The sequence below is a fragment of the Crocodylus porosus genome, unplaced genomic scaffold (assembly GCF_001723895.1).
Source record: "Crocodylus porosus isolate Cpor-Errol unplaced genomic scaffold, CroPor_comp1, whole genome shotgun sequence".
NCBI classification, from domain to species: domain Eukaryota; kingdom Metazoa; phylum Chordata; order Crocodylia; family Crocodylidae; genus Crocodylus; species Crocodylus porosus.
In genome coordinates, this window is record NW_017728940.1 from 785,119 (window position 1) to 797,537 (window position 12,419).

The following is a 12,419-nucleotide window of genomic DNA, read 5'->3' on the forward strand; positions in this document are numbered from 1 at the left end:
GCGGGGCCGGCCCAGAAAGGGCGGAGGTGGCACCCGCCCCCGCCCCGCACGGGGCTAACGCGCCTGCTGCTTCGCAGGTGCTGGGCGTGGGTGACCCTCGGAGCCATGGACGTGGGGCGTGCCCCCCCGGCCCCGGGCTTTCCCCGCTGGAGTGAGACCCTCCCCAAGGCCCTGCGCGGGAGCTCGGCAGACATGTACGAGAGCGACTACCTCAGCCTGCCCGCCCTGGAGGGCGAGGCCGGCGCGGCCCCCGCGAGCCCCGGGCCGGACAGCGCGGAGATGAGGATGAGAGTGGACTTCTTCCGCAAGCTGGGCTACACCTCGGAGGAGATCCGCGCCGTCCTCCAGAAGCTGGGCCTCGACGCGGACACCAACGCCGTCCTCGGGGAGCTGGTGAAGCACGGGGCGGCTGCGGCCGAGCGAGAGGCGAGCGATGCTCCGCAGGAGGGCAGGGAGGCCCCGCTGGTCCCTCGAGGGGGACTTGCCAACAAGACCCCGCAGCTCGTGCCCACGCTGGAGGAGAAGGAGAGCAGCAACCTGAGGCCCGTGGTCATTGACGGGAGCAACGTGGCCATGAGGTAGGCTTGGCGTCTCTCGAGGCGGGCAGCGCTGCCTCGGGCGCGGGGTCTCCATCCAGCTGTGCGGGAAGGAGCTCGGCCGCGGCAGCGTGCGCCCTCCCTCGCCTCCTGGCACCTTCCTGCGGTTGCCCCGTCCGAGCAGGGCGGCAACCGGCAGCCGCCTGGGCACCCCCGAGACCTTCGGTGCAACTGGGGAGCCGAAGTGGGCTCCGTGATGAGCAGCTTTGTTACCTAATGGTTTTACGCGAGCTCCAAAAGCAGGAAGTTGCTCAATAAATAATTAGGGGGTTAATAAAGGGAGGCTGTAATCCTGAGCTGGCTCTCTCACTGAAGGCCTAGTGGCTTGAAGCACAACTGCTGTACGTAGCGGAGACGGGGAAGGGAAGGGAAGGCATTGGTCATCCTCAGCGGCTCTGGCACGCTGATGGAGCCAGCCTTTCTCCCAGCCGTGCTGCAACCAGGAGCCGGCCCCGCAGGGCATCTGACCCAGGCCTAGCATGGGCTTCCCCATGCTGTCAGTGTTGGTATTCGCATCTCCTGGGATGGCACAGACTGCTGTGGCCTGGTGACTCTGGACCATGTTGATGCCCCAAGAGGGCTGGGAAGGGCCTCTGCCCTGGGGGGAAGCTGGTCTAGGGCTTGTCTGAGTGACCTCTCTGGGTGGGGATGCTGCGTTTCCCCTTTCCTTCATGGGAGGGAAGGCACAGCCCTGTGGGACCAGCTGACCATGGGACTGCGGCAGGATGGGGGCACTGCTTCCACCATGCTACTTCCCAAGCCGGCTTCTCTGGCAGTCTTCGCCTCTCTGGTCTGGAGCTACTGGGATGTGCACACAAGCCCTGCTGCACGGATTTCACCCAGGGCAGCAGAAAGCGCTTGATGAAGGCTTAGCTAAAGCGGTCCATGCCAGTCCTGGCTGGCAGGAAGGAGCACATCCCTCGCCCGGTCCTGCTGGGCCCAGACTGAGTGCGTTCTGCTGCGCTTGCCCTTTCACCTGGGAGCGTGTTGGAAAGGGGCCATGGGCCTTTCCAGTAGGGAAACCCCAGCGAAGTCGCACTTCCCCAGGCCTGGGTGGTCTGACCTCATTTTAAAACGGGCCTGGAGGCATAGCCGACCTCACTGCCAGAAAGCAGAGCAGACTCCTGTCCGCAAGACCTTGAGCTGCAGCAGCACACGCTGTCTGTGGAGTTCGGGGGAGGCCTTTGCCCTGTATGCTGCCCCATCCCGTGAACAGGGAGCTGTAGCCAACCTGGCTGCGGACCGGTGAGAAGTGGGTGCCCTCTCAGGGTATCAACATGATGCTCTGTGCCTAGTGTGTCCCTGCCGGACACGGATTCGCCCACATCACTCGCTTCCCAGCGGACACTCCAGAGTCTGGGACAGCTCCCTGGAAAGCTGATTTCATCCCCATAAACCTGTAGCTTCATGGCTACTCCCCACACCAGTGGTCCACTAGCTGCCTTGACATCAGAGCTGCTAGCCCTCCAGCAAGCCTTGCTCGCAGAGGCAGCTCTGCCGTGTGCTTCCCATGTCGGAGCGGGCATGTGTGGCACCAGGAAGCCTCAGGGCAGGGGCTTGGCCAGCCCTCCCCCTCGCATTACCACCTTTGCAGCCCCCGTGGCACCTCTCTTCCTCACCTGCTGCCTAACATGGGGAGAGAGTCCCCTTGCAGGTGTCCTCTCTCTCCCAGCTTGTGTCGCTGGTTGCCTCTTGCAGGGGAGCTGTCAATGTGTTTACCCACACTTACGCCCTGTGTGTGTTATTAACAAACCCCCTTGTTACACACCACAATCGCCTCATGCCACTTGTTATGAGTAAACTTCAGAGCCAGCCCTTGCTGGCAGGAAAATCATGCCTGGCTCTCCTCTAAGCCCTTGATAAGCCTGTATCGGAGGGGACGGAACAGCACAGGCTGTGCAGCGCTGGGAGCCGGCAGCTGGGCTGCTTGTGTTGTCCTTCCTGTGATTGGTTTCACACTTTGCATAGCTGCCATTTTAAAGGCATAAATAACCTTTCTCCCCAGTTCCTGCGAAGTTGCAGTAAAAACAGGGCAGCGGGAGCAAAGTTTAATTTTGCAAAGCCGTCGGGTGCCTGCCTTTTTGAAGCCCGTTCACCGCGAGGGGAATTCCGTTCTGAAACTTCCTGTATTAATAGTGTGCGGTCCCTGCTGATTCACTGGCACAGCATGCAGCAACCTCCCTGAACCGCTCATGGCAACCGTATGCAAATCGTGGTGGAAATTAGTTTCTACTTCCTTCTAAGGGAATTTTTCTTGGCAGTTACCAAATCCAAGCAGCCCATTTCTCCTCTCGTTACAAATTCGGGATTGCGAGCTGGGACTTCAGAGGGCAGAATGTCTCGGTTTCCTTTTGTCTTCCCAGGGCTGTGATGTTGGCATATGTCTGGGTGGATTGCAGCGTGCCTATTTAGGAAAAATTCCCGCTGGGTGTGTTCCTTCTGCACGCGAATGGAAGGGACTCCTTGAAGCTTAGTTTGGTGACATCATTTCAGTGTCAAACCTTTCTCAAGGAAGAAGTCTGGCAGGCATCTTGTAGGCAGAGGCCCTGGCAGAAATGTTCCATGAAGTCAGTCTTTCACATCAGCTTTGAGGGGGGAGGGAAGGAGATGCGCTTTCTAGTGGTGTGACACTTCCCTGTTTATCTCAGGGCCCAGAAAGTCTGCAGACCTGCTCTGAATGACTTAAATCTGACTTCCCTACTGACTGAGGGAGCAGCTGTTTTGAAGGAGAGAGCATTGATTAGACTAGAGAATCCCGTTATGTTTTGCGGAGACGTAACACTTCAGATACGTGCCCGTGGAGGACAGATGCAGCTGACAGGCTTGATAATGTGGGAGATGGGGAGCATAGAGCAGTAGAAGGAATCAGCATTTCTTGACACCCTGACAGGAAAAATGCTGCTTGTCAAGGTATTCCTTTGATTCCCGTTGTTGCACCGGGGGGGGGGGGTCAGTTGCATTATCCTCTATTTCAGGAGTTTTAGAAACTCATTGTTCTTTCAAGGCTGGTTCTGGAAATGAACCGTGACGTGTGGGTGCCGTGCTCTTCAACCCTGTGTTACAGAAAATAGAAATGGCTGGGCTTTGTTGCATGGAGGTGGGTGGGGGGGAAAGGCTGAAGTTTTCACCTTGGAAGTGGCTATTCAACATGCAAAGCAAGCTCTGGTTGCATAGTGAACAGTCAGAGGGTGCTTAAGAACCGGCCACGGAGCTGGGCTGAAATGACTCGTGGGGCCCACGCTGGCGTGAGCACGGGGATAGCGTCAGCAGCCTCAGCCCTTGGAGCGTGCACAGGTGGAACAGGAGTACCGCAGAGCCGCTTGCCCTCTGAGCTGGTATTGGGAGGATAATTCGGGTGCTTCATTCCTCCTCTTCCCAAGCTCTCGGTGCTGTGAGTGTCCCGAGCCTCTCGCTTTCGTTTGCTGGCACGCAGGTTCTGGACACTAGAAGCATCTCTCGGCCCCCGTGTCTGTCTTTCTGTCCTACGAGTGTCTGATGGTGAGCAGGGCTGGGAGGAAGGCCCTTGGCTGTAGTGCTTGTCACGCATTGGCCCTGGGTGTAAGAGGGTGTTCTCCAAAGTGGCCAAGTGATTTGGGAGCCGGTGTGCTAGGGAATGGGACACACGCAGGCAGGAGGGCAGAGTTCAGGGGTGGAAGGTGCAGAGGCTGCTCTGGGAGGATTGGGTCCACCACACAGCACCTGTTGCTGCCCGCTTGCTGCGGGTCCTGCTACCCAGGCAGGGATGGTAGTGCCCTTCAAAGGCCCCTCCACCACACTCGGGCCTCACCTCCTCCCCGTCATGCCTCTGATGGTATCTTTCCACATCATGTGATCTCATGTCATTCATATCACAGAGACATGGCTCAACCCTTAACCCTTGCTGACACCTTCCTCGTTTGGGGCCAGGCACTGGGCTGATGGCTCCTTGTACCCCTGCCCAGTTCCCTGCCTGCTCCGTGCCCTGTGTCCGATGCAAGCCCCTGTCCTCTCTTGCTGCTGCTTTGTGCACCTGTCTCTGTCCATCTTCCAGGCTGCCCCCTGCACTGGAAACCTGTCTGTCTGCCTCCTCGGAGGCCTCTGTTCAAGCAGCTTTCCTTGGGAGCTGCCTGCTGCATTAGGAGCTAAGGGATAGCTGTGCAGTAGCCAGGGCTCTGCTTGGCATCGGGACTGCAGCCCTGACAATTGCACAACACCTTCAGGTCACAGATCTCGTTCGTGATGTGCCTTTGCCCTTGCTGTTCTGAGCTTCCGGGGTCATTTTAAAAAAAAAAAAAAAAAGGGAGAGAGAGACGGGTTTGGCCTGAATAGGTGCTGGGGCTTTTCCACAGAAGTTGCTTCACTTTCATATTTAAAAGCTCTGATAAGACTTACAGGAAGCGCTTGCTGGCAACACAAACATTTTGTGTCCTTGCACTGCACACTCACAGAGTATGTCTTCTTCGTGGGCTGGCCCCAAGCATGTGAAAACGGGGAGTCTCTTATCTCGAACGAGCTGGGGCAGCTCCGGGCAGGAATGCGACATCTGCTCGTTGGCACTTAAGCGTTGCACAACTGTAGTTCTCTGAAACAGCAAGGGAGACTTAAGGAAGTGCTGTGTAATTACCCAGAATAGAAACTGGCTGGGGCCTGGGCGTTGGGAACCTCGGGTGCCGAGATCTGCGATGTCTGAGCCCTGGGTCCCAGCCTGGGCACTAGGCATGGCCAGCCACTGACTACACTTTGCTTCTGCTCAGAGACCAAAGAAACCCCTACGCAAGGCTGAGCACTTGTCCCTGTCAGCCCATTGCTCAGTCCTTGATAACACGCATTATTTGCTTTTTGACCAAAGCTTCAGCTCTGAACGTGGGCTGGGAAAAATGACAGCAAAAGAAACTAGCAAAGAGAGCTGCTCTTGGAAGGCTCATGTCCTTGGCAGGGCCTTTAATTGCCAGCAAACCTGACCTTCTTTCTTCACTGGTTTGTGGCCAGCTGTGAGCCTGTGGGACAGAGGGGTAAGAGGTGGCAGGCAGGGGGAGCAAGGCCCGGGGCCCACGTGTGCATTGCTCCGTGTTGGGCATTGGGTCTCTGAGAGCAGTTGGTGGCTGGTGAGACCAGTAACTTGAAAGCGGTAGATAAAGTTCCTAGTTAACGTGCAACATCAGTGCTGATTAATGCTGGATTTGCAAAGAGATGGTCACCTGGTACATGTTGCATAAACTCCGGAGCTCTGTGACTAGAGCGTAGCAGGCTGCTCTCTCGTGTTGCACCAGGTGCTGGCCCCTGACACATGGGGCTGACCTTTCCTTCTCTCGATAGCCTGCCAACATCCAAGAGTATCAGGCTGTCGGGGGTTTTATCAGGTTCAGACCCCATAAATAGTGCTCTGCGCACTGGGCCGTGTGTCCAAGGGCAAGGGGAGGGCAGCCTGTCCTTCACTAAAGGGTTAGCGATGTGCTCCCCTGGTACAGATGTACCTGTGCCAGGACTCTGGAGCTTGTGAGTTACAGGAGCACGTCATTCCCTTGGGTGTAGCTTCCTGCCGGATGCAGCTGCATTCCTTGACTCCAGCTGTGGCCAACACTGTCCCGGGACGGGGGCTGGGCTGGAGGTGCTGAGCTGGGATGATGAGGCAGTGCTCCGGAGCTGCTTGGCACAGGGCTGCTGGTGGCAACACCCTCTCGGGCAGGCTGCCACGAATGCACCGACTCGGCACACGTGAAGCAGCAGGGTCGGAGCTGCGGCCCCGTTGCATGCTCAAAACACGGTCCCATGATGCAGCACCGCAGTTTCCCCTGCCACCAAAGGCCCAATCCTCTCTCCTTTTTCTCTTGCGTGCAGCCATGGAAACAAAGAGGCGTTCTCCTGCCGGGGCATCCTGCTGGCCGTCCAGTGGTTTTGGGACAGAGGGCACAAGGATATCACGGTCTTTGTGCCATCCTGGAGGAAGGAACAGCCACGGCCAGACATGCTCATTACAGGTGGGGAACTAAAGACCGGCACTAAACCTCTAAGGTCCCCAGTGGCCAGGGTCCATCAGGCTAGTGGGTCACTGTCTGGCCAGCGAGGATTCCTGTCACTAGCCTGTCCCCTCATCTGCCTGGTCTGGGCATGTTCAGCAACAATATCCACCTCCTGGCAAGATGCTTCTAGCTTGGGATCTGCCTCAGAGGACTAGTGGTGCAACTCCCTGTATACAGACTGCTGCATGGGGCCTTGCAGGGAACATTGATAGGCAGACGAGAGCCGGTCAAGCAGGCCCAGGCAGTGCTGCTTCCTGCCCTGCACTTGCAAGCAGCTGTGCTTCTGACGCCAGCCACCCTGCTCCAAGGAGAAAGCCAGGCCTAGGGCAGGGCCCTACAAAAGCTCCACCCTGGCTGCTTCAGCCCCATCAGAGGGAGGGGAGCACTGTGTAATCGAGTCTCACTGACCTCCAGCAGTACCTGGAGGCTTTCAGGATGAGGCCAGGGTTGTGCTAGGTGCTGTATAAGCATCCTGGGCCTTCCAGCTGCGTGTAGCTGGAGCGCTGTGGGTTTCCTCTGATCTCGCATTGTGGTGGAAGGCTTCTGGGCTTGGGCATCATTTCATGGGGGTCGTGCTTTATTCCAGACCAGCACATTCTCCGTGACCTGGAGAAGAAGAAAATCTTGGTCTTCACCCCTTCCCGGAGGGTGGGAGGCAAGCGCGTGGTCTGCTACGATGACCGCTTCATCGTGAAGCTGGCCTTCGAGTCGGACGGCATCGTGGTGTCCAATGACACCTACCGCGACCTGCAGAATGAGCGCCCCGAGTGGAAGAAGTTCATCGAGGAGCGTCTGCTGATGTACTCGTTCGTCAACGACAAGTGTGTTCCCGTTCCCATTCCCGGGGGAGGAGGGCAGGGCTGTGGCTTCTAGCGAATGCCTGCATGTCCGGGAAGGGGGTTTGAGCAGTGGCTGAGTGTTATGCCAGCGAGGTGCTGGCATGTGTGGGCTGTGGAGGGAGCAGACGGTGATGTCAGGTGAGCGCCTTGGGGAGGAAGTGAGTCAGTTGGGGCTGCATGGTCAGAGCCTCTCCTGGCCCGGGACCAGGCGCGGGGTCCAGACAGCAGCTGCCGTCTGCTTGCTGATGAGCCCGAGCCCATGCCGGCCTGACCCTGAGCCCTTGCTTCCCCTCCTCCTCCGATGGCAGATGGTGGCCAGGGTGCGGTGGAGACCACCTGTCCTGGCCTGCTGCCTCGTCAGGCTGGCCCACCCACCCCTCGTCCTTTGCTCCCGTTCTCCTTCCTGGCTCTGACATGTTGCCCTGGGAGGGGTTGGGGTCTGGTCCGGGGGTGCCTTGTAGCTGGGGTGTGAAGGGGCTCTAGACCCAAGGTGGCTTGTTCTGGTTGAAGCTTATTGCCCTTCTCCAGGTTTATGCCCCCAGATGACCCCCTGGGGCGGCACGGCCCCAGCCTGGATAACTTCTTGAGGAAGAAGCCTGCGGTCCCAGAGCACAAGAAGCAGCAGTGCCCTTATGGTAAGGCCCAGCATGTGCGGGAGGTGGCTACCCCTGGGGTCTTGGGCTGCGTCTTATGCCAGGCTCTGCCCTCTCCTTGCAGGGAAGAAATGCACCTATGGCATCAAGTGCAAGTTCTACCACCCCGAGAGGATCAACCAGCCCCAACGCTCACTTGCGGATGAGCTTCGGGCCAACGCCAAGCTGTCCCCCACCAGAAGTGCCTCCAGCACCACCAGCCCTGCCAAAGAGGAGAAGAAGGGCAAGAGACCTGGGCAGGCAGAGCTGCCATGTCCTGCCTCCACAGATATGGACCCCAGCTGCATGCAGAGAGCCTCAGCCGAGAGGAAAGGAGCAGCCCAGAAGACCAAGCCAGGTGACAGTCCCCTCCTGGGGAAGGGCTGTGCTCCAGGGCTCAGCCCGCTTCACAGCAGTGGCCATAGATCTGGCGAATGGCCCCAGCACCCTGCCTCGTCTCCCCACATGGACTCTCTCTCCTGCATGTCTCAGGAGCCCCTTGACTCGGGCTTCTGCTCCCTGGAGAACCAATTGTCCGGGATGTGGCCTTGCCGATCCACCAGCCACTGCGAGCATTGCCCCCCTGACCAGGTAGCTGTCTGCAGCTGCGGGCAGCCGAGACCCCTGTACCAGCCCTCACACAGCCTGGAGCCTGACAGCCTCTACAAGCCTGGCTCTCACAACGCCGTCTCCTCGGCTTGCTCTGGGGCCAGCTACATGCCTTACAGCACGGAGATGTCCCACGCCAGGCCCTCCCGAGCCTTCTCAGGCTACGGCATGTCTGTGCACCCAGCCAGCGCCGGGCAGTATAGCCTCCCGAGCGAATACAATGGCCCACCGGCGCCTCTCCATCCCCGTGAGTACTGGTCTGAGCCGTACCCGCTGCCCCCTCCTTCTGCAAGGGCCAGCAGCACGCAAGACCCCCACCCCTTGCAGAGAGCCCCGGGCCCGGCCTACAGTGACCCCTGCCCATGGGCTTTGTCAGAGCAGTTCGCCAAGGAGCGGGCCAACGTGCACGTGAAACTCTGTGGCATCTTCCACCCCCACCTCGTGGATGCAGTCATGAACCGGTTCCCGCAGCTGCTGGATCCCCAGAGACTAGCAGCCGAGATCTTAACCTACAAGTCCCAGAACCCAGGCCTGTGAGGGGCTCCCCGCATCCTGCAGGGCTCTTGGGGAGCCTGGAGGGTGCGAGCTGCTGGTTTAAACTCGAGTGAGTGGGGCTTCTGCCTCTAGCAGCGCGTGTCCCCGTCACTGGCATCTCTCGGGGAAAGGTGACACTAGGGTCACCTGCTTTCTGACCATGCCTGGGACTTGGCACCACCGCTCAGCTTGACTTTGAACGTGCGGGGAACGCTAGCCCCCTGGTCCATAACTTCAGGTCCCTTTTTAGTCACGCCAGCTTGCTCGTAAGACGCTGCCTTCCTGTAGCTGGCTCTGACCCCGCTTGGTTTCACAAGCTTGTTTTGCCAGCTTTCCTGCCTGTGCCCTGCCCACGCCAGGCACCTGCCCGGCAGGGTCGCTTTCTGGAGCATAGCAGCAATGCTCGCCGGGTTGCAGGACCTAATCGTCCCGCTGCCAGGATACGTGCTTGCCTCGAGTCCTGGCACCACACCAGAGTTCCCGGGGACCCTGGGCTTGGAATCGCCTGGCCGACCTCTTGCCTCCCCGCCCCAAAAAGCCACGTGCTCCACACAAAAGCTTGCGGAAGGGCAGGCTGTGGCAGCTCTTCCAGCCTGGCTGCATGGCAGAGCAGAGGGCTGGGACACAGGTCCCTTCCCTTCCATTGTGCGAGCGCCTGGTAGGAAGGCGTGTGGTCATAAGGGCAGGTAGTGAGTCCCGTGTGTGCCGCTCTGTGACTCCCCCGGCCTCTTGGCAGCATTCGAGGCTGGTCTCTGGTGAGCTTGTCTCCACATTTCTCTCTTCTCCTTTTCTCCACATCTTTCCCCTGCCCTGCCAGAGGCTTCTGCTTCCCCGCAGCCCCCTGCAAGCTGCGGTTTAGCCCTTGTGGGCAGTGAATAACCCCCCTGGCCTGTTTGTGGGAGATTTTCTACCTTTATTTTGACTTGTTCAAGAACACATACTGTAGCAATTGTTTCTGGTCCCAGTGTTGGGCTGTTCTGGGGCGTGAAGGGAAGCTTTTTCCTCGCACCCAGGCCAGAGGCAGTTGATTTGTTGATACACATTGTATCTGTGCGTTGGATTTTTTTAATTACATCCATCTTGTGGCTTGAATGAAGGCCGTTTCTAGCCGCCAACCTGTGGGAGGGCAGAGCTATGGGGCCTGTTGTGTCTCCTGGCTCATCCCTCTCAAGTTTGGCAAGGGCTGGCCTCGTCCACTCGGCACCATGTGCCGGGGCAGCCGCAAGGACACAAACCCTGTACGCCTGGTTGATGATGATGCATTACAGCAACTGTAATGTTTCATGTTAGTAAGCAAAATGCTTCTTAATTGTATGTAATCTGAAACTTTGCCTATTTGTAAATGACGGGAAAAAATGTTGCGTTTTTAATGATCCATTGTCTAGAAACTCGCGGGCTGGGCTTTCACTGAATCCTCGGCTGTCGTGTTCCTGAGAGGCTCTGGGGCAGGGAGCCAGCATGTATTCATCCTGTTGTAATCAGGACTAACTTCTTCTTTTTTTGTAGGGACAGGTTTTGTATTTTACTAGAACTTGCTGTATTGCATGTCTTTGCAGCCTGTACGTAGAGCGAGGCGGCAGCCCTGCGTAAGAGCTGCCGCTGCATCAATAAAGATCCCTGGTTTCAACGATGCGCCAGCCCCGTCCTTGGGTGGGAGGTTAGGGAAGATGGCCTGCCCTTTCTGCTGTGCTGGCTAAGGCCGGCGCAGGGAACTCTGCACGCCCCTTGGCCTTAACATCCCAGCCCTGCGGGCAGGGTCCCCCCCCCATGCCACCAGCACTGGGTCTCGGCCTCTTCCCTCTGCCTTGGAGCTGGCGTTCTCCTTTCCAGCTCCTGAGCACCCGTGGTCCAGCTCTGCCTGTGAATTTATGCAAGCAGAGAGGAGTGCTTCCTCAGGCAGGGGTGGAATAAAGCACCCCTGCTCTGCTCCTGGGCATGGCTGCTTTCAGCAGCAGCAGCACAGGAGCCTGGGTCCCTGCTGCCTGGGTGCAGTTTCACAGATGCAGGGGCTGAGGCTGTGTCTCAGCGCCCCCCCCCCCAGCTCGGGTGCATGCAGCAGCACCTGCCAGAGCCCTTGCTCCCCTCCTCCCTGACTGCTGGCAGGTGCACCAGGGCAGAGGAGCCCATAGCCCTGGGCTGTGCATGGGGCAGTGCCTGTGGTTGGCAGCTTCCAGTGGGGCACCAGCGCCCAGCTGTGAGCTCTGTGCTCACCCCGCAGGCTTGCAGCTGGGCCCTGCTGAAGTAGGCCGGTGGATCTGCTGAGAGTAGCAGCAAATGGAGGTCATGGAGCTTCCAGCTGGTCCAGATGTGTTTATACTACGCCTGTGCTGCCGCAAGGGGCTGGAGGAGCCGTCCCAGGAGGAAGGGATGAGCAAGGCCCCTGCCTGGCTCCAGAGAAGCAAACAGGAGGGCGGAGAGGCTGCAGAACGCGCCTGGCGCGATGCCCCAGTGTCTGGTCTGTCCTCCCGGGGCAGAGCAGGGTCCCCTGAGCCCATCCTATCCCTCTCAGTGCTGGAAGGAGGTTGCAGGGTCAGGCTACAGCCTGGTGGTCTCCCCCATGCTGCACAGGAGTATCCAGCCTGCCCTTGAGCTGCAGGTCTTTACTCTTGGGGTCTCTGGCCTGCACCTGCTCTGGGGGGAGAGGGTCCTTCAGCCCCTGCCCCAGGCTCCCAGGGGCCATCTCCCAGGACCAAGCTCCTGCCTGGTATCAGGGGCGGGTGCTGGCTAGAGGCTCCTGCCTGGGGGAGAGGAGGCCATGGGGGTGGGACACTTGGCCCTACAGGCACAGGGTCATGTGACCCCCCCGGGACCCCTGGCTCCTCTGCTGTCCAGGGCGCTTCTCAGGCTGCAGCCGGGGCCCTGCTCCAACACAGCAGCCTTGGCAGGTGCCTGGTGGGGCGGCAGCACCCGAGCAGGGCTGCGTGCTGGAGCCAGGGAGGAAGGAAGCGGAGGCAGCAGAGTAAACAGGGCAGCCTGGCAGACAAAGGAGTGCCGGCAGGGCTGGGGCCAGCCCAGGGGAGCCCGCATCCAGGCTGAGACTGTGCGGGGTGGGGGGGCTCCAGCCTGGCCAGCGACGGGGGCCTCTAGCTGCAGCTCAGCCCCTGCCCCTTCCAGCTCAGGCATCCCCAGCACCCCAGCCCTAGGCTCAGCCCTGGAGGGGGGGCAGAAATCAAAGCAGGGCTCATCTTAGTGGAGTGAGGGGTGACTGCT

At 59.1% G+C, this 12,419-nt stretch overlaps 1 protein-coding gene across 1 annotated transcript in view; it reads left to right on the plus strand.

The window, feature by feature from the left end:
- Positions 1 to 10,839, plus strand: part of ZC3H12A (zinc finger CCCH-type containing 12A) — an 11,095-nt gene extending 256 nt beyond the window's left edge. Inside the window, exons 2-6 of the mRNA XM_019547898.1 lie at positions 78 to 578; positions 6,414 to 6,553; positions 7,182 to 7,416; positions 7,963 to 8,069; positions 8,152 to 10,839. Of these exons, the coding sequence (XP_019403443.1) occupies positions 106 to 578; positions 6,414 to 6,553; positions 7,182 to 7,416; positions 7,963 to 8,069; positions 8,152 to 9,212 (2,016 nt within the window). The 5' untranslated portion in view covers positions 78 to 105 and the 3' untranslated portion in view covers positions 9,213 to 10,839. The remainder of the gene's footprint in view (positions 1 to 77; positions 579 to 6,413; positions 6,554 to 7,181; positions 7,417 to 7,962; positions 8,070 to 8,151) is intronic.
- The last annotated feature ends 1,580 nt before the right edge of the window (positions 10,840 to 12,419 follow it).